Source organism: Pararge aegeria, chromosome 22, assembly GCF_905163445.1.
Source record: "Pararge aegeria chromosome 22, ilParAegt1.1, whole genome shotgun sequence".
NCBI lineage: Eukaryota > Metazoa > Arthropoda > Insecta > Lepidoptera > Nymphalidae > Pararge > Pararge aegeria.
In genome coordinates this window covers 1,702,239-1,728,664 of record NC_053201.1, presented here as the reverse complement: position 1 = coordinate 1,728,664, position 26,426 = coordinate 1,702,239, and the positions used below count along the sequence as shown (strand labels likewise).

Sequence of the window (26,426 nt, the reverse complement as noted above, 5' to 3'; positions counted from 1 at the left end):
TCCTTTGACACTGGATTTACTCCTTCGAAAGTATCCAGCGAGTGCCAATTGGCCCAACAAGCCTCAAAGCATAAATAAACGCCACAGGTCTCGCTCTGCGAATGGACTATCTTGTTTTTACGCATGCGAAAGCAGACACGGACGTCCGCAGGCTGAAATGATGATGGCAAGTTTATAAAGAAACCTTTTATGAATAATTAGTATTTATGAACAGTAATACAGTGATCGCATACAACGTTTTTTTTTTTTTAAATCCCTTTTGGTTACCAAATCTTCATTGATTACGCGCTTTTATGGTCATTTCGATATTATAGCAGGTATATATTAGCTGTAAGTTTCATGCATGATCTTTTTCAATTTGCGTCAATTTTGGCTTTAAAAATTTAATTTAAAGTTTAAACAATGAATCTGTTATAGAACACAACCGAGCACGCGGACCTTATTTACCATGCATAATTTTCCTCAACGATTGCAGTCACTTCTGTAGTGAAAAAATGTGCAAAAAAAATGGGCAATAAAATATATCTTAGCCAACAGTGTTAATCCTCAAAGCTGTTCAGCCAGATAATAAAATATTTAACAGCTGGGTGAAAAGTTATTTACAATTGTTTTATACTCTTTGGCTTTTTCTGTGGCACGGGGCACCGAAAATAATGTCGCTTGCAATGTCGACAGTCGATGTCGCTCACGTTTCAGAATTATTTATAAATTTTCAATTCTATAAATAAACATTAGTAAAATTAACATACAACGCGCTTTCTTTATAGTTAAGATATTATGATTGTGTAAAACCAATACGTACGTAAATGCGACGCGTTTAAAATGTTTTCGGCGTCTCAGACATTGTTTTGGTTTCGAGCGTTGCAAAACATGTTTTAAAAAGCAAAACACTAGCTTATTTTCGATTTTTAAAGTGTTATTATCAAATAAAACGATTGACACAGTGCACTAATATTAATCTTAGTAGTACAAAGGTTGTTTCGCCTATTAATTACACCTTTTATCAGTGTTAATTTTATCTCTTTAAAACGACGATTATGCAAACGGTTTAACTGTTTTTGTAGTTGTAGTAAAGTGTTAAAATACGGAAATGCCTGGGAAAATAAAAGTTAAGGTGTTAGCGGGGCGTAACTTGCCTGTTATGGATAGGGCCAGTGATACAACCGATGCTTTCGTGGAGATAAAGTTCGGTGGGATAACGCATAAAACCGACGTCTGCCGGAAGTCACTGAACCCTCAGTGGAATAGCACCGAATGGTACAGATTTGAGGTATGGGTTAAACTTTTTAACCGATTTTCGATCGATCGATTTTCTTGGCAATGTTACTCCAATGTGTGCACATTGGGCCTATACTCAAAATCCTTCTTATTTATGATAGCGGTTGCCTGTGCCCAGGGGTGAAGCAGTAATAACCTAGTGGCTAGAATTTCCCTTTCTTGGTTCTGAGCTCAATACCCTACTTACATATCTACATTTTCTTAGTTATGTACATTTTTTTATACAAAAATTAAACTTGCTTTAACAGTGAAAGAAGACATTGTTAGAAAATCTACAGTACTACCCAATATTCTCAAAGTTCTGTTAAGTCTACATGCACTTGGTGTTGTGGACTGCAGCCTTGTCATTCTGAGAGGACACCTGCAACCTGTAGTAGACTGGTGATGGGTTGAAAGTAATGCTCTATATTCAAAAGTTTGGATGGATTTATGTTCCAAATAGCTGAACAAATCTAGGTTAAATTGAACATAGAGATAGTGTGTAGTCTGGAATGGTACCAATGGTACTTATTGTCCCATAACAATTTATGGTTCCTGTAGGATTGATTTAGATTTGTTTTTCACAGAATTCATAGTGGTAGTTCGGGGTAAGAGAATAACATACATACCAAATTAGCACACAAATTCCAAACAAAGTCCAACCAACCACTATTACAAATGAATACAATTATAGTTATAACTAGCTATAGTCCACATGCTACATCTCCATTTATAATAGTTTATTTACAAATCCTGTGGGTACAGTTGGCTTACCTGGCATCAAAAGTAGCCTATGTTACTCCTGAGTCCTTTCAAATAACTCATATATATGCCAATTAATGAAGTTGATTGGTTGCTCAGTTAGGATCTGAAGGAAGGTTAAACAAACTCACTTTCACATATAATATTAGTTAGGATATCATTCATCAAAATTTACTTATGAAACATTAAGTCAGTCTGTTTATAGTGATGGATAGTGATAGGTTCTACACAGAAAAGCTGGCAAAGAACTCAGCAGATTGCTTTTTTTCAACATCATTTTACAGTTAGCAATCTTTAGAATTTTTCTTTCTTGTGAGAGAAGAGATCAGAACAGCCTGCTTCCAAACAGCCTTGTTGTTAAGAAATTCATCATCATCATTAACGTTCCACTGGTGGGCAAAAGCCTGGTCTCTCATAGGAGAAACAAGGATTTAGAGACATTTGGACCTTGCCACCGCTACTTCTGAATTTTCTCTGGTCTGGTCTTGTGTTTTAGTTGTGGTTTGTGACCATCCCTACAATGCAGACATGCCACCAAGAGATTAAGCAATCTGGTACTGGTAGTAAAAAAAATTTGCAAAAAAACATACAAAAAATGGGCAAGAAAATAAGCATTATTATTATTAGGTCAATTAAACCGATTAGGCTTATGTCTTTAATATAACTTTGAACTTTTTCTGACCAAGGAGCTCAAAAAAAAGAGTGCTGTAGTTTAAACTTGGAGTTCCCGGGTATGATTTCTGACAGCGGAAATTTAAAATTTCTTAATTTTCTCTGGTCTGGTCTGGTAGAAGACTTCGACCGTGGCTTGTTACCACCCTACCAACAGAGACATAATACAAAGCGATTTAGCATTCTGATATGATGTCTAATTATTTGTTTAAAGTTACTACCATCACAAGCCTGGGGAGGACCTATCGTGTGTATTGTTAGTACACAACATTATTGACCAGATATATAGTTTCCATAAACCAAATATTAAGATTTTGATATGACTTAAAAATGAAAATAAAAAGGTTATGGTGGAAACATTCTTTACATCATTTATTCTATCCCTCACACTGTGCCAACTGTATTATATTTTGAATTTGGTAATCATAAATTCATCATTTGGCTATATTTCAAGTTCATAATGCTGAACAGGCAGGCTAAAAATAAACTTTGTCTGGCCACTGTCTACATGTTTATATCCAGATATAAAGCATTAAGGATGTAGACAGTAATCAAAATTTGTTATTATTGCTCATTCTTCATAATCTTAATATATATTTATAATCTCCTGTCACGATGTTTGTCCGCGATGGACTCCTAAACTACTTAACCGATTTTAAATTAAATTGGCACACAGTGAGCAGTCTGCTCCAACTTAAGAGATAGGATAGCTTAGATCTTTAATTATAGTCGCAATTTTATTTTATTTGTAATTATTTGTCTTTAATTAATTGACAGTCACATGTTATACAGATATATACTACTATACTCATTTAAGGCTTAACAATACTGAATACTTTAAAAACAAAATCAAACGCAGACGAAGTCGCGGGCAACAGCTAGTAGTTTATATATTTAAGGTATTTATGTATATTAGATTACAGTTTTCCTGTATCGTTAAGATTTAATGAGACCTACTAGAGAAAAAAATTGTTGTTGATCTTTACCACATGCTCAAATCTGCCTACAATTCTTGATCTGGCTTTTGACAGAACAATTGCAAAACCAAAATCAGAACTACAGCATCTGCGTCTCAAATAAAAGTGAAATTAGGTCCTATCCTGGAGTTAGGAAAATGTGGGTTCTGCATTTTTCTTAATTCTGTGATTATCCACCTGTAACTGGCTTACTTCAGGGCACTGGTTTCTTCTCGGAATGAGAAGGATTTACGGCTTAGTCAACAACGCTGGCCAAATGCAGATTGGCAGACTTCAGAAGACTTTGAGAATGTTAAGAAAACTCAGTCATGCCAGTTTCCTCATTATGTTTTCCGTTACCGTTAAAGCTATTAATATTTTAATTTCTTGAATAAAAACGTGTATAGCTCCCGGAAAGTTACAGATGCTATCCATATCCATAGATTTCGATGAATGCTCTATACTCATATTATAAAGACCAAAGATTTTCTTGTTTCTTTTTTTGTACCCAATGCCCTCCGAAGCTACTATACCGATTTTAAACATTTTTTTACCAATAGAAATCTAAATTATCACGTAGTAACATAGGCCATTATAAAAAAAAATAGAACTCCTTTAGAAAATAGCAATAATATAATAATATAACCTAAAGCAGCAAAATGTTGCTTATTAAAATCATTATTTGGCGTGCACTGAGAAAACTAAAAGTTATGTACTAGGTACATGATTGAAATACTTACTATCACCTACAAAGTAACCCCATGGATGACTTATGTATCCCGTGGGATTTGTAAATATAGGTAGTATATATATTTATAAAGAAGTTGCTTAGAGGTTTCTGGTGGTTAAGTTTAAAAACATATTGATTGTTTTTTATTGAGTGACTAGCGGTCCCTCGCGACTTCATCCGCGTATAAGTCAACCTTAAAAGATAGACATATGCTGTCGCGGACATTTTTTTAGAATTTATAAAGGGGAACCATTTTATCATATAGTATTTTATCGTAACTTTAAGCTCTCAAAAGGAAAATAAAAAACGCGATTATGAAACATACTTCATTGATGCTTTGCTCATACTGGTCTTAGTGTGATGATATATAATATAGCCTTCCTCGATAAATGAGTTATCCAACACTGAAATATTTTCACACCTGATCAGTAGTTCCTGAGATCATTGCATTCAAGTATATAAACAAACTCTTCACCTTTGTATATTAGTATAAGATTCTTCCCTGCTTCAGGTGGACGAATCAGAACTACAAGACGAGCCCCTTCAGCTGCGCCTTATGGACCACGACACGTATTCTGCGAACGACGCCATTGGCAAGGTGGTCATCAGCCTCGCCCCGCTACTGGCCCGGGAGGCCAATAATGCCAACGGCGCGGCAGGGCTACCTGGAGGTGAGCTGGCCTACTAAAGTGTAACCAGTGAGACACGATAAATAATTTAAATAGTTGCAGGGCTACCTCGAGTTGAGCTGGCCTACTTAAGAGTAACCAGTCAGGCACGATAAAGAATTTAAATAGTTATTTTTCTTTACTGTACAGACTTTTTTGAAGTGAGATACGATAAATAATTTAAATAGTTGCAGGGCTACCTCGAGTTGAGCTGGCCTACTTAAGAGTAACCAGTCAGACAGGATAAAAAATTTAAATAGTTATTTTTGTTTACTGTACAGACTTTTTTGAAGTGAGACAGGATAAATAATTTAAATAGTTGCAGGGCTACCTCGAGTTGAGCTGGCCTACGAAAGAGTAACCAGTCAGACACGATAATGAATTTCAATAGTTATTTTTCTTTACTGTACAGACTTTTTTGAAGATGAAGGATTTAAATAGTGGATGTGTTACCTGGAGGTGAGCTGGCCTACAAAAGGGTAACCAGTGAGACACGATAAATAATTTAAATAGTTACAGGGTTACCTAGAGTTGAGCTGGCCTACTAAAGAGTAACCGGTCAGACACGATAATGAATTTAAATAGTTATTTTTCTTTACTGTACATACTTTTTTGAAGATGAAGGTTTTAAATAGTGGCAGGGCTACCTGGAGGTGAGCTGGCTTAGGGTAACCAGTGAGACACGATAAAGAATTTTGAATAGTTATCTTTACTGTACAGACATTTTTGTATTTTTTGTGATTGGTACTGGTTGCTACATAATGTTCTCAAAAGTATTTGGAGTCCTCCACATACCTTAGAGAACATTATGTAGAACTCTTAGGCATGCAGGTTTCCTCACGATGTTTTCCTTCACCGTCAAATCAAGTGACATTTTTAATCAAAACGCACATAAATTAGAAAGTTAGAGCTGGGATTCGAAGTCGGCCCCCCGAAAGTTAAGTCGAGCTCCTACCCACTGCGCTATCACCGCTTATAGGTGGTAAACAGAAAACTGACGAGCAGTGGAACTGAGATCTTGGTGCCTTTCAACAGGTGCAGTGATGTCGGGCTGGATCCCGGTGTTCGACACCATGCACGGTATACGAGGCGAGCTCAACGTGATTGTCAAAGTGGAGCTGTTCTCAGACTTCAACAAGTACAAGACGTCCAGCTGTGGAGTGCAGTTCTTTCACTGTGAGTGTATATTATAACCACCTTATGATGGTTATATGTCCGGATTTAATTTTAGTAGCATCATTAGCGGCAACTGGTACAAAGCACGGGTCTCATCTCAGGCTAAGGCCGTAGTACACTACGCTGGCCCAGTGCGGATCGGTGGACTCCACACCTTAGAGAACATTATGTAGAACTCTCAGGCATGCAGGTTCCCTCACGATGTTTTCTTTCACCGTTGAAGCAAGTGATGTTTTAATTGCTGAAAAACGCACATCACTTAGAAAAGTTGAGGTGAGGTGCATGCTGCAATTCGAACTCGGCCCACAAAAATTGAAGTCGAATCACCGCTTTTAATTTGTAATTATTATTTTTTCTCCACCATTACGCACTGGGTCAGCGTAGTTGACTACGGCCTTAACCACTCCATTGTGGGAGGAAAGCCGTGCTCTATAGTGGGCCGGTGATGGGTTGATATGATGATGATGATATACAATTGTGCCTTCTCGAAGCGAACAAAGCATGCAAATCCGTTGGGAACATACTTCTTCTTCTTCTTCTTGCGGTGCCTCTCTGACTAGGGAAGGTTGGCAGTCAGCTTCGTAAATTCTTGTCTATGTTTAGGAGGCGAAATAATTCTGCTGCACTCGCTGTGGGAACATCATCATCATCATCATCATCATATCAACCGATAGACGTCCACTGCTGGACAAAGGTCTTTTGTAGGGAGTTCCAAATTCCACGGTTCTGTGCCGCTTGGATCCAGTGGCTACCTGCGACGCGCTTAATGTCGTCTGTCCACCACCGTCTGACCAACGCTGCGCTTACCAGTTGGGGGCTGCCATTCCAGCACCTCGGGACCCCAACGTCCATCCTTTCTCCGAACTATGTGCCCGGCCCATTGCCACTTCAGCTTGCGACTCGTTGAGATATGTCGGTAACTCTGATTCATCTACGAATCTCCACATTTCTGATTCGATCGCGTAGAGATACTCCGAGCATAGCTCTCTCTATCGCCCGCTGAGTGACTCTGAGCCTTATTATGAGCCCTATACTGTGGGAACATACGGCTGCTGAAAACTACAAAAAAAAAATAATTAAAACGTAAAAGACCAAACAAAAAATAATAAATGCTAATTTTTATCCACAGGTCCAATGATACCACCCGGGTACAACGCGACGGCTATCCACGGCTTCGTCGAGGAGTTGATCGTGAACGACGACCCGGAGTACCAGTGGATCGACAAGATAAGGACTCCTCGAGCTTCCAACGAGGCCAGGCAGGTCGCCTTCATCAACCTCAGCAACCAGGTGAGACTGGATAAAATAAATAAAAAAAATATCTTTAAACAAGCAATTCTTGTATATATAATTGGAATCTCGGAATCGGCTCCAACGATTTTCATTTAATTTAGTATACAGGGGGTTTCGGGGTATATAAATCGATGTGAATGGATTCATTTTTAGAAAATGTCATTTTATTTGTGTTTTCCGGTAATAACCGATTTGGTGCAAAGAAGTTTCACGGGTCAGCTAGTAAAAAAATATACTACGACAATACACACATCGCCATCTAGCCCCAAAGTAAGCGTAGCTTGTGTTATATGTACTAAGATGAGTGATGAATTTTTTTAATGAATAATATACATAAATACGTATAATCATATACACCCAGACACTGAAAAACATTCATGTTCATCACACAAACATTTTCCAGTCGTGGAAATCGAACCCACGGCCTTGGACTCCGAAAGCAGGGTCGTTGCCCACTGCGCTAATGGGCCGTCAATCATCGGTGATATCATGCGATATAGGAGGCGAGAGGGAGCTATTGTAAACTATATAAGTTTTGTTTCAGTCTTTTTTTATTTTAATTTTAATTGTTATTATTTTTTTCATTTTAAGGTAACTAAAATTAGTTATCATATATACAGCCTTTATGAAAAATTTCGGTTTTACAATATTCTTGCGGAACTTTTGTTCTTTGTTGTTTTACGAGTATCTATATATATATTAATACGTGATGCAAAAACTTAGAACCCTTTTTTCGAACGGATTAACTTTTTTTGAAAGTCGACATCTCCTGAGGATGCTCCGGTTTCGTAGCGAAACACGCGTATAGGGTGCATAATACATTGCCGAGGATCTGTTTGGTGTGGAGTATAAGGATTGAAGAAATAGTAAATTACGTAATACAGATTCTCCTGCTTTTCGCGGAGTATAACAAATTAGGCTAAATTTTCATAATATATAATGATATGTAATTTCTGCTCGTTAGGTACAACGCTTAGTGGGACTGAAGGCGGCAGAGTTAGGAGCGAACGCAGTGGTGGGTTACCAACAGGACTTCGACTTGGAAGGGGAAGCAGGTGTGGTGGCTCGGGCCATTGGTGAGTCAAACTATCTATAGGATCACACAGCATTCTACCATCGAATCACGAGGTACAGAAAGAGTCTGCACCGTTACTCTTAGAACAAAATATACCCTCACATTTTAGGGAGAGAGCATATATTGAGCGTAGTGATCACCACCGCGCATGAACATCCGCAGTACCAGAGTAGTATGATATTGAGAATTTCTTGATAAAGCAACTTAACCATTTTTGTCCGTTTCAGTAATAAAACTTTTCGGAAGAGGTCTCCAGGACCTCAATTGCGACCAAGACAATGTTTTATAAATTTAGACACCAGCAGGCCAATTCTGTATCTCAGTTGACAACAAATTTAGCTAGTTTACTAGGTTGACGATGTTGATGATGATGATTTTATATAAATTGTATTTTAAAACCTTTTTAAGGCGTAATATTAACCCAAAACTTTGTATTAAGGTACCGCTGTCAGCATAACTCCGCTACCTACCCCGAGCGTACCCTTAAACATCACTTGCACGCAACAGTGAGTATAAAAAAATACTTTTCAGTAATGTTACAGTAATTTCCGTTAAATTGGGGAAATATTAAAACTTTGATAACAAATTGATTATGGTTTATACAAAATTATATTTTAATGTCGATAATAGTAAGTAGAGCACTAAAAAGGGATTTTTCGAGAATCGAGCACAATGGATCAACTAACTTGATCAAATAGTTCTCTCGTTGTTGTACTAATAATCGCTCAGTAAATTTTGATGAAAAAAAAAATTTTGACGACCTTCTGGCGCAGTGGTGAGTCTCGAGAGTCTCGGTTTCTATTCCTGGCGTTTGGCTCGGGTCTGGTGTGATGGTAGGCTTTGACTACGTAATGTACGGGTAAAACCATTCCATTAAATGGTTCTCGAAAGGTTTATGGGCTTAATAAACTGTCTTATACCTTCCTGTTAAACAAGACACAATCTTAAATGACATCGACACTTTGCAAAGTGCTAACTTGATATCGAATATAATTTTTGTTTACACTACAATGTTATTTAAATTAATTTAATTTTTTTTAAACTGACTTGATGTTGTCCACTGTTGTTTTTATTATAACACGAAATTTATAAAAGTTTAACAAAATATACTCATGAATAAATGTTTGCATGGTTTGCGTTGTTGCTCTTTCATTGTCACCCCCCTAAAAACTAATTTATTAGACAATTAAAAAAATACTTGGACATTTTGGCGACAGACGAGGAAAGTATAACAGACTTGCAAGAATATTATCAATCTCATCAAGAAGAGTTGATGAGAATAATAAGCATCTTGAATCCTCAAGCTCCACTACTTTTGGATGACCCAGATACTTTTGACGATGATGAAAAAAGCCTCGAAGGTCAAGCAAAACCAACAACACCATCAAAAAGTTACACTGGTGATCTCTCTATTTACCAAGATAATTACGTTGCACAAAAAAGCCTTAGACACCTTTCCGAAGATCAAATAGATCTCGACAAATTACTTAATAGGCCGGAACCACCAGAATCAATTAACCCTCTAAAAACAATCAAAAAGATAAAAAACAATTTATTCTCGAAAAAGTTCACTAAACGCTCGTCTAAACCAGACATACAAGACGATCAAATATCTATTAAATCAACTTCGTCCGACACATCGCGTATATCTATATCAGATATCAAAAAAGAGATTAAAAAGATAAAGAAACTGAAAATGCCAAAGATTATAACCGAAATAACAGAAGACGACGGTGTGGGTATGGCTTCTATACTAGCTCGATCCGTTATACACGCTCATACTAGCCTCGCTTGTATTAAGGAAAGTCAAGACTCTGAGAATTCCCCAAGCTCTACCTTGAGAAGGACTAGTGAATCTGAGCCGAATGTGACCATTTCAGATGATGATAAAACACGACCTCAATCGAGTACAGGAAATGTACCAGAAAACGACATAAAAAATATACCAGAAATACATTGCGGCTCATTAGAAAATATTAAGAGCAACGAAACTGCTCCACGCGAACGCAAAATATCAGAGTCATGTCCAACAACTCCCATTGTTTCGAGAAATGAAAATCTTCTCAAATTGCCTGGAGATAATGATTTTTATGGTTCCGTTTCATCTGCTCTTTCGGTTGAAAGTTCAGAAATATATTCATCTTCAGACGAAGATGACGAAAGTTATGATATGAAAAGCGACGTAGAACAAATGGATACAACGAGTTCTGTTATTCAATCTGTTCTTAGCAATGTCAACTTTATGACTGAAATGGACAGAAAACAAACCGCTTCAGAGATGTCATCTCTTGAAAATAACAATGATCAAAAAATTACAAATGTTCAAAATTTAAAAGATTCCGAAACGAAAACCAACATTCTTACTACTGGGAAGGAGCTGGAAGTCAATGCCCAATCGTTATTGACTGGAGATAAACCAACGTGTGTACCTTTAAAGTCAAATAATTCTCATTCTATCAAACTCCATAATCCCTTTGCACATAAAAAGGTATCAAAAAGTATAAGCGCACCTTCTTCTCCCGTAGAAAAGAGCAGTTTTATATACCGATCTTCAAAAAAAATTAAGCGACAGCTGTCGAAATTTTCTAAGAACAGCATGATTAAAAGTTTATCGCATTATTCGTTGTTACCCAAGAAAAAGCACGTCGACCCTAAAACTGCTATAAGCCAACCTGGGTCTGCTTCTGATGTTACATCTAAGGTTCCTAGTGACACAGTGTTAGGTTCACCTTTTTTATCCTATACAGATTTGCTCAGTCTAGATAAACAAGGTTTTACCTCTATGAACCAGCTCCATAAGAGCGACGAGCATGTCGCGTCTAAGGCCTTCATGTACATAGGATCAGAACCGGTTTCAAGATCATCTTTAAGCGGCCCATCATTCAGTAGGGACGAAAATAATTTTATTGATCATAAACCCTTTAAGAAAGAACATACTAAACTTAAACCTGCCGGTCTTGTTCATACTGCCATGGAGACTATACTGATGGACAAGGTAGAATCGTTGTTGGTACCAACAAGCCCAGATCCGTTTAAAACCGATAATACAAAATTTTTCGACGATGTCAATGAAAAATTGGAAAAAGTTCAGGGAGCTGAAATAAAACCTAAAGGGTTAATTCATTCTGCCTTAGAAACAGTGTTAATTGATAAAATAGAATCTCTGTTGTTACCAACAACGCCTGATGCTGTAAGAGGTGACGAAAATAAATTTTTCGGCGATCCAAAACCTAAACCCCATTCTGAAGATGTTCTTATTAAAACAAAAGTGGATAGGGAAATAATAGAATCTAAAGGTCTTGTGCATTCTGCTATGGAAACAATGTTAATTGACAAAGTGCAATCACTAATGATGCCTGCAACACCCGAGGACGTTAAAACTGGCGATAAAGAATTTTTCAAGGATGCGATTGAAGAAAAAAATTTAAAATTCAAGGCTGAAGACCTGGCACACAGCAATTATCCTGAAACAAATGACACTAATATTGAAATTAGGAAATTCAATGAATTAGAAAATGTCCAAGCTGATGTTGAAGAAAATATAGATACTAAAAAAGACAAGCTATTCGAAGCAGATGACAAAAACGAAGTAAAATCACGAACCGAAGAGAAAACACACTCTAAGAGCCCTGATAAAAATAAAAGAGTAATCGAAAAGAAGGAACGCAAATTAGTTCGTCAGGACAGTATCCGATCTACGGAGGATACGGCGTCGTCTAAAATGTCCAAGGAATTAGATCCAAATAATAAAATCACACCATTCAAATTAACCCACGCGCCAATGCTGCAACATTTCCATCCCATACTTAGTGGATCACCCTTAGAGACCATACCATCGCTGCCGGAAAGCAGTGTAGATAGAAGTGAGAGCTTAGATGCTGAGGGAGTTGATACTAACAGTGTTAGCGTGTGTTGTAACTCGCATGCAGTGTGCGATGTTGACAGGAGCGACCGAGAGCGAGATAGGGAGCGGGACAAGTGCGACAAGGACAAAGGGTCTCCAAGACACGCAAGACATGAGTCGTATGGAGGAAGGGAGCCGGTCGGAAGTGTTACAGGACAGAATGCTTCTCTAAATTCATCGTCTACTCCTTTGGGTATACATAGACGATCTTCGGATTCCGATCTCAGTGTTACACCTAAAGGTAATTATTGCTTTAGATATTACGTTCTTGATGTTTCAATTTAATTTTCAAATAATAATTCGAGTAGTATATTAATATGCAAGCCATTAGTTGACTTGATCGTCTATTGCTAACTCACTAGGATTAACTGTGGTTCTTTCGAAAAGCTTGATCATTTTTACAACATAAATTTAAACCTAGTTTATATAAAAGTATTTAAGTAACATGAATTTCTTGGAATTAAATTTACAGGTCATTGGGACATTTTACCGTAACATAAAAATAACTGCAAAATTTTATCGCAACTTAAAAATAACCGCGTTTTACCGGTCTTAGATGGAGTTGACAATTTTTACGTTTGGGCCCGACATTTTTACATGAAAACTTACGCTAAATAAACGTCAAAAAATTAACCGTTAATCCAAGAAAGTTAATTCTCGTAAAAGCATAAATGAAGATATATATAACATGTCCAAATTTTGTGTTTAATAAAATGTTGTTTATAACTAATTAATACTCATCATCATTATCAAAGCTCTACAGCCCTGGGTGGGCCTTGGCTTGGTCAAGCATATTTCTCTATTTGACTCGGTCAGAAGCTGCTTCTTTCCAGCTCCGAACTCCCAGAACCCTCATATCCCTCTCAACTCCATCACTCCACCGACCCCTAGGTCGTCCTCGGACTCTACGCCCCTCCAAAGTGCCCTCTATCAACCTTCTTGGGGCTCTCGTACCTTCACATGCCCTGCCCATTGCATTCTTAACATTTTAATAGTCTCGACGAACTTTTAATACGACTAATTAATACTACTAAATAAAAAATATTTTTTCCCACTTAAGGCGGCTCTCTTAACGCGTCAGTTGGAATAATAGGAAGTGGTGGCGGGGCAATACTGAGGCCCTCAATGAACAGCAATAACTTGGAAATGCTCGAATACCCGTTCCTTACAATGACTGAATATCCACCAGGATTTATTGTCCATATTGGTAAGTAGTGTTTTTATTCTTCCTATTACAAAGTTGTGGTATAAAACTTTTTGCAGAAGACTTTTTTGTACATTCCTACGAAAGACGCCATCCTTTTGTTGATGTGATGATGAGAGACAGAAATAAGCTTTGCAGTAATAATTCCCCGGACGAGCACAGAAAACTCACTGCTATTAAAAATGGCACGGCTATTGCATTTTATAATTGTGGACTTTTCATAGTACAGTGTCCCCGTTAATCTGGATTATTCCTATCTGTCCCCTTTGTCCCCTCAGGGAGACGGATAGGAATAAAAAGTTCGACCTTGGACCCGAATGAATGTTCAAAGTTTAATTACAAAATAAATATTTTTATTGCAACCTGTAAGATTTTTTTTAACAGCCTTTACAGTAAACTATGGCCAACTACCCCGGACTTACCCTACTGTTTATTCGTAAAAATTAATAATAGGAATAATTTATTAATAGTCTGGTATTGGAGTGTCAGCGGTGCGGTTTTATGGAGTAGAATTTTATTTTGAATAGGTACCTAAATTAATCAGCTGCTTCCAAGTTTCTAAATTTGTCCAAACGAATATTTGGACAAACAATACGTGTATCTTTCTCGCGCATACCGAGTCGCATAATAGAATAAATAACGCACCTTATAGATTATAAAGCGGTTTGCGCACGGCAACAAAATTAAGTATAGTGGCTATGGCTGTGTTCACTAGAAGTTCATCTCGGAAATCGAGTCTAGTATTTTGTACAAGTCTTTTCTAGAGAGTCTGTCAACGTTTATAAAAAAAAAATAGTGAGTATATACAAGACTATTGAAATACAGGCGGCACAGTTTGCGCTCGGTCAGTAAAACTGGTGGATGCTGGTGGGGAGAGTGCGGCGCGTGCGGCGTGGTGGGCGGAGCTGCGTACTGAGTTGCGTGCGCACGCGCGCGCCTTGCGGTGCACCGCCGTGCTGGCGTACAGCGAACGCGCGTCTGTGCGGTAAGTCCACAACATTCTCAGTCGGTACATTTAAAGAGGAAGCATGTGCACGCACTGATATAATTTTTAATTCATATCAAAAAATCCTTAATTTTTTTTTTATTAATTATTAATGAAGTATCATTGCTGCAAAAATGAGTTATTTTTTGGTTATAGTAGAAACTTCCGCACATCACAGGGTAGTTTTTCAAAATTAATCATCATGCCTTTTCGGAATGTTTCATGTACAGTGAGGACGTCTGCGTGCTATCCGCGTCTGGCACTGCCGCCGTCATCAACCTGGACTGCGACTTCACTCTCGAAGAACCCACAGTGGGTGAGTATCCATCAACATCGTTAACCCATTACCGGCCCACTACATGGCACGGGTCTCCTCTCAGAATAAGAAGGGGTTAGGCCTATGTCCACCACAATGGCTAGGTGCGGATTGTTGGAGACATTTCACACACCTTTGAGAACGTTACGAAGAAATCTCAGGCAGTCTCACCATGGTTTCCTTCGCTGTTAAACCTCTTGTAGGTTCTCAGTTTTATCTACACTATATCGTATCGCAACGCTAAATCGCTCAGCGGCACTTCTTTGCCGGTAGAGTGGTCCCACCTGACCGGACTAGAGAAAATTTTGAAATTATAAATTCACAAGTTGACCCAGCCGGGGATCAAACCACTTAACACAGCGGTCTTCTGGCGCCCCGGCTGGTGGCGGTAGTACTTCCCGGACGAGATCTGCCACAGAAAGCTCTAATACTACTATACTACCATTTTTGTATAGATTATATTAAATGTTTTCATTAAAATCCTTAATGTTGTTTTTTTTGTTATGTTGTGTGTATAGTGACGACGGGTTCCAAAAATGCTTTGGATGAGTGTGAAATAGAACCGTGCTCTATCGCGCACGTACCTTACTCGCCAGGGGCCGGGCCATACCGCGCGGAGTTATCCATGTGTGGTGGATGCAGGTAAATTATGATATGCTAATTAATGCCAGTATCTTAACAAACATTGATACTATTTATGCCAAAAAAATATTATTTTTTTGACGTAAGCGAACCTCTGTAGTTTAGCAACCAGGTTGGGAAGCCCTGCTATAGTTAATTTTTTCTTACTTGTCTTATAATCTAAACAGGCTTTGTGTTACTTTTTAAAGAAAATAATAAAAACACACTTGCAAAAAGCAAATATCTTACTATTGTGTTTGTTTTTATTAAAAGAAATATTTTCACTAAAAATAAATCATAAGATTATTTACATTATAAGCCAAGTTAGAAGAAATGCAGTGTACCTTCATCTGCTACATGGATTACATTATTAAGGTATAATATATAGTTTAATTTATTAAGGTTCGTTATATAGTTTATAGAAGAAGGAGTAAGTTCGTTTTATAGTTTTTTGGTTAAAGTTGGATGAATACTCGCTATTCGCATATAATCTGACGTCCGATTGGCGCAGTGGGCAGCGACACTGTTTTCTGAGCCAAGGCTGTGGGCTCGATTTCTAGAACTGGAAAATGTCGTATGTGATGAACATGTGTGTTTTTCAGTGACTGGGTGTTTATTTGTATATTATAAATATTTATGTATATTATTCATAAATATATTCATCAGTCATCTTAGCACCCACAACACAAGCTACGCTTACTCTGGGGCTAGATTGTGATGTGTGGATTCTCGTAGTATATTTATTATTATTATCCTTATTATAATTTGTTGCAGGAGGGCCCGCGTACCCACCGTGCTTCTAGCGACGTGCGCGAAACCCAGCCGACTGATTTCTTATGCCAAAGCCGTCACTATTACTGCGGTCGGTAGGTTGCGAATGAAAAACGATTGTTAGAAAAAAACGAATAAACTGTTATTAATACCTATCAATATTAATTTTATAAAGTGTTGGTTTGGTTTATTGCGAGCGTGCATGCGTTGCTGCGTGCGTGCGGGCGTGCGTGTGTGCGTGCATGTGTGTGCGCGTGCTTGTGTGTGCATGGTAGTTCCAAAAAGGGACCTAAACTGATTGTAATTCTGTTTTTTAATTGATTTAAATATTACTTACAAAATAGTTATTCTTCGCTCATTTACTGTTTGCGAGCAAAATTATGCTTCAGAAAGTAGTGTTTAAAAATGGTCTCTAAAACCACGTAGCATATCAATGCCTGTTCTCCCTTTGTTTTAGCGGCTCGCTGCCGTAGGGCCGTAGGGGCGGAAGCGGGTGCCAGGGACCTGTCAGACCAGTTGCCCTTCCTGGAGTACGAACTGCACAAGCTGTTGCTAGCCAAGTTGAGAATGCAGGTAAACGATACATTTTGACGCAATGCAGTTTGTTTTTTTTTATATTCTACTAGCCTAGTTAGCATTTGTTAGTATTTGACTGCAATCTCACCTGGTGGTAAGTGGTGATGCTAGTCTAAGATGGTAGCGGGCTAACCTGTTAGTGAGTATGGTAGTCATACCCCTAATCGGTTTCTACGCAATATCGCACCGGAACACTAAATCGCTTAGCGACATGTCTTTGACGGTAGAGTGGTAACTAGCCACGGCCAAAGCCTCCCACCATACCAGACCAGCGAAAATTCAGAAATTGTAAATTCCCAAATTAACCTGGCGGGAGTCAAACCTCTTACTTAAATTAACAGCGCTCACCGTTGCGCCAGGGAAGTTGCGCAATGTTTGACTCAGGACTGCTTTTGCTCGAGATTGTATCATGCAAGTCACCTATCTTTATGACAAAATTAACAAAAAAATGGTATATACCAAAAAAACCCATGATGAAACTGAGACGCTTCTTCAATTTTATAGAAGTTTTGAACGGAAAAAACTTAGTGATTTATGATTTTATTGAAACTTTATCCGATTACGCAGCGCTACATGCGCCTCTTCCTCTCAAAAGGAAAAAAGACGTCCGATTTTGAAGCATTCTTCATGGGTTCTATGCTCTTATTGATCTTAGCGTCATGATATTAGATTGGGGAAAAAGTTACTTCGCAATGTTTATGAAAATTCAAAACTTTCTTTAACATAGTTTATTTACATTTAACTAGAGTATGTAGGTACCATTTTGTTCGATAACTTTTTGCCATCTTGTAGGTAGGGACATAAGCTCATTGCTATAGAAATTTTGGGGCTTCTGATCAAAATACCGCGACAAGTAGTTTTGGCAGTCCTCTCGTGATGTTAGGCTTGACACTGCCTAAAGAATTCTGAAGATACCGAAACGGGTGGAAATCTGAAGGTGCAAGGTCAGGACTATACGGCGGATGCATAACAACCTCCCAGCCAAACTATCTTAATTTTTGCTGAATGGCTAAAGAAGTGTGAGGTCTAGCTTTATCATGATGAAAAACCACACTCCTTCTGTTGATTAATTCCGGCCGCTTTCTCTCAACTTCTTGCTTTAATCTTATCAGTTGTTCGAAGTAGAGTTCAGAATCGATGGTCCTGCCTGGTGGTAACAGCTGATAATGAATAATGCCCTTCCAATCCCGACACACACACAGCATCACCTTGTTGCGAGTTAACCCGGGTTTCGTCACAGTCTGTGAAACCTGTCCGGCCTTTGACCACAACCTTTTTCGCACGTTCTTCTCGTACATGATCCACTTATCATCACCAGGTATCAGCTTCTTCAAAAATGGTTCGGTTTCATTACGTCGTAATAAAGAATCACAAATTAGTACACTTGTTAATTTATAACGGCTATAACCGCTATGCTCATAGAGTTGATAATCACGCTAGCAGTTCTAGTATACCTAATGACCTTGAGTGACGCACTCACACAAGCTCACAATTCCAGGGCGCAAACGCAATATTCGCACTGCAAACGCAAATCGCAATAGGTGAAAGATGCGTCATGGCGCTGGCGAGCGGAACTGCGGTGCGATTGGGGGCCTTGCCGCCGCCCGTGCCGCCCAGGATAAAGGTAAACAAGAAGAATGAATTTTCTTCCATATTAATTAATTAGCTTTTCTCGCTTACCTTTATTAAATTATCACATCCAAAAATCACTCAACTAAATATGACCGCCTTCGATAATAAATTCATACAAACATTGACACTATATTAGCATAAATTTACTATTGTATGTCATTTGTGTTGATTCTGACGAATTTGTGTGCAATAAAGTGTTTATCTATCTACCTACCTATCTAAATTGTTAGTTATAGAAGTAGTTCTGTCCTTTTCATGTGATTTTATGTTGTATTGAGGAGCTCCTTTTTTAACGCTGTTATATGACTTTACGTTACCCTCCCGGACGCAGGGTAAAAAAAAACTTACCAGTTTTCTCAAGGGTATGTGCGACTCGCTGAGAGGAGGCCCGAATACCCAAAGGGCCGACTACGCCATACGGAGACCAAGGATTGCTTACCTACCTTTAACCTGCGTCTGCAACAACCTGGGGTGCCCTTCCTCCACCTTTTATGGGCTCCGTCACCAATTTTTTTTTCTGCCCCGATATTCGCTTAGATTAGCTGGAGACATGAAATAGCATCGATAAGAAAATAAATCAAATTGACTAGGTTAGACTTTGGTTGAAGAAAGATAAAAAAAAGTTGTAAGTTTTTGAAGAATTTGTTTTTAAAATGTTGTTTATTTAAAGGGACACATCTTGATTATTATTTTTTTCATTCAGGCAGCTAGGCTCATATTAAAACACATAAAATTAACAAATATAGCAATTCGATTATATAAATAACTATCTTAAGATTATCTTTAGATACATAAATATAACACATATAACATAAAGACACAGACAGTCAGACACTGATATTATGTCACCCTTATAAAAGTTAAACATTACAAAACCATCAGAAATGTAATCTCTACCTAAACTTTTATGATTTTGGTGGGGTGGGTGTTTTGACCATTTCTCGTTAAACATACTTTTAAATGCAGCATCTTTCTTGCAGGCCTCAGAGAAAGACAAGAACGCAATAGAGATCCAAAAGTCTCTGTGGGAAGCGTTCACTGCTAACAAGTCAGCGAATGGCTACGACATGGGTGAGCTTTATTTTCGAACTAGCTGTTGCCCGCATTTTTTATGTTTTTTTTTTACAAATCACTGGCATAAAAAGTAGCCGATTTCACCCTCCGTCCTTTTAAATTACCGCCTTCATTATCATCATCACATCAACCCACTACCGGCCCACTACAGAGCACGGATCTCCTCCCACAATGAGAAAAGGTTACGGCCGTAGTCCACCACGCTGGCCCAGTGCGGATTGGTGGACTCCACACACCTTTGAGAACATTATGTAGAACTCAGGCTTCTTCACGATGTTTTCCTTCAGCGTTGAAGCCACTGATATTTTAAGTACTTAAAACGCACAAAACTTAGAAAAGTTAATGGTGCGTGCCGGGATTCAAACTCGGTCCCCCGAAAGGGAAGTCGAGATCCCGCCCGATGCGCTATCACCGCCTTAAATCACGTCAATTGGTTGCTTACTTTAGGGCGTAAAGTAAGGGCAAACAAACAAATTAATTAATAAATAAATATCGACAATACACTCATCGCCATCTAGCCCCAAAGTAAGCGCAGCTTGTGTTTTGTGTACTGAGATGTCTGATGAATTTTTTTATTCATGTTCATCTTCACAGTCATTTCAGTTGTTGGAATCGAATCCACAGCCTTGGACTCAACGAGCAGGGTCACTGGCCACTGCGCTAATCGGTTTTCTAACAAACAAACGCACTTTCACATTTATAATATTAGTATTTGCACCAGGTTCACAGGAGTACAGCACAAACGGAGTGCTACCAGAAATAGAAGGCGAAGAAGCTCCAGTACTAGATCTCTGCGCGGACAAAGATGCGTGTGTTCTAGAGTTGGACGAGGCGGAAGATGTGAGTGACTACATCATTATTGTATTGTATTATTTTTTAAATAATAGTTATTTATGCAACTGTTTGTAAATAACAAAAATTTATATTTTTTAACCATAATTATAGTTATTTATGCAACTGTTGTAGAGTAAGGGGTATAAAAAGACGTATAAATAATAGTATCGCATGAGTGTTTTAATACTTAATTATCGACTATAAGACTTTATCTACTCCCACTGATTTAGTTCTAGTTTATTGTTCAATAAAACATAGGTACAGGTTACATTACATCTGCACAATAGGCAGTGGCGTGCACAGGGTTTTTGACTAGGGTATGCATAAAGCAGACACATGGAAAAATTCCCCTCCAATACGAGTTTTATAAAATAATTTGGGTATGCAGTGCTTTTGTGCATGTATGAAGTGCACGCCACTGACAATAGGTATATAACATGTATTATATCTATACAAGTTACATATCTATTTATGTACTTGAATATACAGAAATCAATTGTCCCTAAGCTAGGTATGGCTCATTTAACCAAAAAAAAAAAAAAAAAATCGCAGGTAAGGCTGGTAATCGTAATTGTAGTTACAATTTTCATATTTAAATTAACTTTTTCGTTTAGTGCAATTATTAAAATTCTGAACAATATAAAAATAATTATAATATCTGTCAGTTAAAATAAATATAAAATTATATATAAAACTAGCGGACCCCAGCGCCATCTGTCGTCGGGCTGATTTGTGAATCTAAACCATCCAGGGTGCCACCCAAACGCATACTGAAAAATTCATTCAAATCGGTCCAGCCGTCTAGGAGGAGTTCAGTAACATACACACGCACAGGAAATATACATAAAAAGATATAATTAAACTTGAATCTTGTCATTATAACTACAAACTAAGAGTAACCGGTTGAATTAAAAATGTATACATTTGCAGGTGGAGACAGCCAAAGCGCTGGCCATCCGTCGCAATCACATGCAGGTGTTCACCAACATGCTGCGACCAGCACTCGCCGCGCCGCCGCACGCCTTCATGCAAGTACGTATTCACTGTTGGACGCACAGTCCACTGCTGGACCAAAATCCTCTCCCAGCGGGAGGGTTTGCTCATAATCAGCACGCTGGGCAGACCGGTTGGTGATCGCAGTAGATCGTAGTAGTAGTATAGAGGAGGCTGCCCGGTCTCCGTTATATTCTCTTAGCTGCCTCGTACGACACCTGCGGGTAGAGGGGTGGTGGGAAACTGGGAACACAAGTTTTTTTTTTAATTCTAGTTGTAACATCTTCTATTTTTGAAAGTTCTCTGATGGTTTTGTTATATATTATGTCCGATTTCTTAATATTCAGCATGCTCCTCTCCATTGCTGTCTGACAGGTCTCCAGTTTCTTATTTTGTGCATGAGTGAGTGCCTAAGTTTGGCAGCCGTACGTAAGAATTATGGTGAACGTTTAGAACATTAGAGGTAAAATAATTACTGTCAACTGCTATAAATGGTATGAAGTGACTAGCCGTTTGTTCGAGCAACCATTCTAAAGTGGAGTGGTTTTCGATGCTTCAATATAAGTCGTGTGTTCTGAATTCTGTGATTGTTACCATCCCCAGGTTTGGCGAGCACGCCTAGGATCCCAAGGGTCCGGAGCAGAAAGGCTAGTTGCGAGCGCTTTGACCGGGGCCGCATACAAGTTGAGGAGGTTACAGCCAGCGGCCCTCGCCGCACCATCCTTCCACTTGGAACTGCCTGAGGTGAGTTATATAAGCACTAAACTGACTATAAAACTGTATTTTATCATTAACTTTCAATCATCATATCTACCCATTACCGGCCCACCACAGTGCACGGATGATGATCCGTTCTCACTGTGGGAGGAGTCCCACAGTGAGAAGGACTTTAGGCCGTAGTCCACCACGCTGGTGGACTCCACACAACTTTGAGAACATTATGGAGAACTCTCAGGCATGCAGATTGCCTCACGATGTTATCCTTCTCCGTTGAAGCAAGTGATATTTTAATTACTTAAAACGCACATAACTGAGAAAAGTTGGAGGTGCGTGCTGGAATTCGAATTTGGCTCTCCGAAAATTAAGTCGAGCTCCTAACCCAGTTTTTCATCTGTCAATTTGTGAAAGAAAGTATTCAGAGTATAATTCTCGTTTCCACTAACGAACGCCAAGGCAATGCCCAAGTAAGTAACGTCTAATCAAAGCCTTTCACCAATCGATTTCACTAGGCAACTCGTGTTACCTAACTTGTCTAAGGTTCTTGCCAAAAGGTTATTTTATGTTTGTGTGTCTATGTTTGTATTATCATTTTTTTTATTCTTCGTATGTATATAAGGCCATCGGAAAAAACCCCCACTCCCCTAAACTTTAGGATCCGAAGAATCGGTGTCGTAACTTTAGATGTCGCCTTGTGTCGTTAGTTATCACACAAGAGTTCGTGAAACTTTCTTTTTCTCTAGTAATCACCGAAATCACTAGGCATCTGATTAAGGCTTTTCTTAGGTTTAGTGAAAACCGGCTTTAGTGGCGTTAAAAATATGACAAAACCGATACAACAAGTCTATATTCGAGGAAGAAGAAAAGTTACGACCCAACGTAATGTGGGATCAGGTCAGGAAGAAGTCGTTGAATAATAAAATATCGACAATATTCATTCGTGAGAAAGCATTAATCTTACTACAATTAATAAAAACAATTGTTAACCGTAGTAAAATTCAGGCTGCTTTACTTTTGGACAACAACTTTCTTGTTTATAACGTGGCGTGTACGTACCATGTTTCACGCTTCAAAGCCATAAGTCGAAAACGTGAAACGTGGTCGCTAACTTTGAGATGAGATTCGTATGGTTCTCATACGAATGAGAGCTATGGCTTGGAGTACTACGTGATCAAATCGGGAATGAGGAGATCCGTAGAAAATCCAGAGTTACTACCGTACCTCAAAGAGTAAGCGAAAGCTAAAGTGGCGGTGGGCGTTGAACCGATGGACGTTGGAGTCCCAAGATGCTGGAATGGCGAACTCCACCCGACCCACGAGGTGGACGGATGACATCCATCGAGTCACAGGGAGCCGCTGGACTTACGCGGCACAAGACCGTAATGTTTGGAACTCTCTTCAAGGACCTATTTCCAGCAGTGGACGTCCATTGGTTGACGTCAAAAAGCAGATGAAGATGTTTAGAACATTGGGTAGAAGCAGGCGTTATTTTGCGGTAATCCATGATATATTTAAATTGCTTTAAATGTTAACAATTATTCATTGTAAAGTCAACAGCTCCTGAGGATGCTCAAGTTTCGGAGCGAAACGTGCGTAGTAGGATACATTGCCGAATATGTTTTTTGTGGAGTATAGCGATTGAAGAAAATATAAATTACACCATACCAGATAATAGATGTTTCGAACGTTAAATATGGTGCGATAGCAAAAAATATTTTCGTTTTAGATCTATCTTGAATACATGGTAGCGTATGCGTATCTGTATGGTATACGGTTGTACCTTTTTGGATATTAAAATGTAATATTGCATCATTTTCTAAACAGGATGAAATCCAGTTAGTAGTGTCGGGCACAGCCATCCCTCTACACGACCCTTCTAAAGTGGAACACACCAATGGAGTAGAAAAGGAAGGTGTATTAGAGGGAGACGACGACATCTTCGCTCTCGATGAAGAGCAACAAGCGAAACCGTCGCCAGAAGCGGAGGATAAGAATAGTGGACCGGTAAGTTGACTTCTGCTAATATATATTTCAGAAGTGGGATATCCAATGAAGTGGAGAAAGGTGTTACAGGAGGGGAAAGCGGTGATATTTATTATTATTATGTATTTTTGGCTTCTTACATTGTAAACGCTGGCTAAACAATGTGTACTATTAATCACTCCAATCAAAATCCGCAGCCTACTAACGTCCCACTTGTGGGCGCGTGCCTCGTCGCTCATAGGAGATCAGGTTTTAGGACAAAAACCCACAACGCTGCCCCTAGTCCTCTTGGGTCACTAGCGAAGATTAATCAGCGTCTTAACGTTTCTCCACAGGCGGCCGGCCTAGTATCCCTAACGACTCTAAGCACGGTGGAAGGCACTAAGGTAGCCCGGCGTGTCTGCTCTTTGCGTTTGTTATTCGTAAGAGAAACCACCGCAGTCAGAGAGTTGGGTGGACTCAGCGGCTTTCTACACACGTTCACTTGTGAGGTAAGCGTTATATGTTTTTTATCCTGGCGTAAGATGGGTTAATGTACGTACTTGTGTGTCTGCGTGCGTGCGTGCGTGCGTGCGTGCGTGCGTGCGTGCGTGAAACATTGTGAAGAGGATCTAAATAATCGATTATATGTTTTTCAGGTACTGGCGATAGTCCGCGCGTACACGACTGCTTTGGGTGGTAACGCTTTGACGTCACTCTACCTCGCGCACCTGTTGTTACATCATAACGGGCACAAAAACCAGGTGCGTAACTTATAACGCACGCGCTCACTCCTGGTGCTATTATACTGATCTATTATGTCAAAAGAACATAATAATTTTTTTTTTATTTCACTACAAGTTAGCCCTTGGCTGAAATCTCACCTGGTGTTACTTTATTATGCAGTCTAAGATGGTAGCGGGCTAACCTGTTAGGGATTATGATAGTCATACCCCTAACCGATGTCTGTCGTAGTATATTTATTTATTAAAAAATAAAAAAATATTTTCCTTTTTTAATAAATTTTACTTCTTTTTCAGGGGCAGTGTCTTCTCTCCGTAGGCGGTGACGTAGTTCATATAACTTATTAATATAGTTGATATGTTTTATTACATCTCGTAATGTGTCTCCGAGTGGTGACGGCAGATCAAAATACAGCTGTCACCACCCGTGCTCTTCCCGCGGATGTCGTACGAGGCGACTAAGGAAATATAACGGAGAGCAGTCACCAGCGCTATTTCTGATATACTACCATCTACTGATATCACCACCGTCTGCCCAGCGTATTGATTATGGGCAAAACCGCCCGCTGGGAGAGGCATTCAGTGAAACATTATTAATAGTGCATTATGCTACAAGTGCGCAAAGATGAAAATTAAATTGTGGAATTATTAAATGGTGTTTATCCCCGAGTGTATTACGGATGAATGTAGCATACGTTTTTCAATATAATTGTAAGTACCCGATACTTATACAACGTGTAACCGAATTACGATACAATGTTGAAAGATTTTTATTTATTTATTCATTCAGAATATTGGTAAGGATACAGAATTGACACAATAAACATGATGGCGCGATAGCTGTTCCAATAGTATAAACTTTCGCAACAAGTAACGCCCACCTCCAATACCAATAAAACAAAAGAAGAACACAGTAAATGCCTATAAAAAAAATAGAGCCAAGTAAGTCAATTAAACAGAGACAAATAAAAACAATGATTAAATTTCAAATAAAAAAAAAAACAATAAAATGCATGGGTATAATTCATAAAGAGTCACCCTGTAAAATATTAAATCAATGGAAGCTTATTTATTTTTCCATACTTCAAAGACCGACACGCGCATAGTACGTATGCAACGCGACGTGTACCTAATAAAGTGACAGGAGTTACACGATTTTAATTTTGCATTTTGCATGGCTGTATCTGATTTCTTTCTTTAAAAACTATGGCAGCGGTTTACTCTAAACCTATTAGGTTTTCGGTTTCACAGATAAGTCTCAGAGACAATACATAATGTACCTCTAAAGCCTGTGAAGTACTATTTTGGTTTTCATTTACACGTTGTATATAACTTATGTATATGTTATGTATAAATATGTATAAACGTAAGCGACAAATGTTTTCACTAAAAATACTACAGTTATTGTCTACTTTAAAGAATTAAAAATCATTTACGAATTATTCAATTAAAAATATGTTGTATTTAAATATTTAAGTTACAAAAAATATCCTAAAACTGCCGAT

The 26,426-nt window shown here is 38.6% G+C and overlaps 1 protein-coding gene across 5 annotated transcripts; it reads left to right on the top strand.

Annotated features, from left to right (window-relative positions):
* The first annotated feature begins 661 nt into the window (after positions 1-661).
* On the top strand, positions 662-26,011 carry LOC120633627 (C2 domain-containing protein 5). 5 transcript variants are annotated; one of them, XR_005659202.1, is made up of 23 exons: positions 662-1,270; positions 4,889-5,048; positions 6,081-6,221; positions 7,351-7,511; positions 8,479-8,590; positions 9,029-9,095; positions 9,772-12,734; positions 13,554-13,700; positions 14,523-14,682; positions 14,913-14,998; positions 15,517-15,640; positions 16,394-16,485; positions 16,848-16,963; positions 18,465-18,590; positions 19,579-19,669; positions 20,394-20,512; positions 21,437-21,538; positions 22,103-22,243; positions 24,041-24,220; positions 24,535-24,690; positions 24,838-24,942; positions 25,219-25,632; positions 25,712-26,011. XR_005659202.1 is itself a non-coding variant. In XM_039903896.1 (23 exons), exons 1-23 carry the CDS (start codon positions 1,091-1,093, stop codon positions 25,267-25,269), a joined length of 4,056 nt encoding a protein of 1,351 aa, XP_039759830.1. In that variant the 5' UTR covers positions 662-1,090; the 3' UTR covers positions 25,270-26,011. The 5 variants fall into 5 exon arrangements, 4 of the variants coding, with proteins under 4 accessions (XP_039759830.1, XP_039759831.1, XP_039759828.1 ...); XM_039903896.1 differs by having other exon boundaries at positions 9,772-11,010; positions 12,535-12,734; positions 25,219-26,011; XM_039903897.1 differs by having other exon boundaries at positions 12,535-12,734; positions 25,219-26,011.
* The last annotated feature ends 415 nt before the right edge of the window (positions 26,012-26,426 follow it).

Excerpts from the sequence above, each read along its gene's own strand:
- LOC120633627 (XM_039903894.1), top strand. The coding sequence starts at position 1,091 with ATGCCTGGGAAAATAAAAGTTAAGGTGTTAGCGGGGCGTAACTTGCCT. Across the intron at positions 13,701-14,522 it reads AGGATTTATTGTCCATATTG|GCGGCACAGTTTGCGCTCGG; the intron begins GTAAGTAGTGTT and ends ATTGAAATACAG. Across the intron at positions 20,513-21,436 it reads AGTTGGACGAGGCGGAAGAT|GTGGAGACAGCCAAAGCGCT; the intron begins GTGAGTGACTAC and ends ATACATTTGCAG.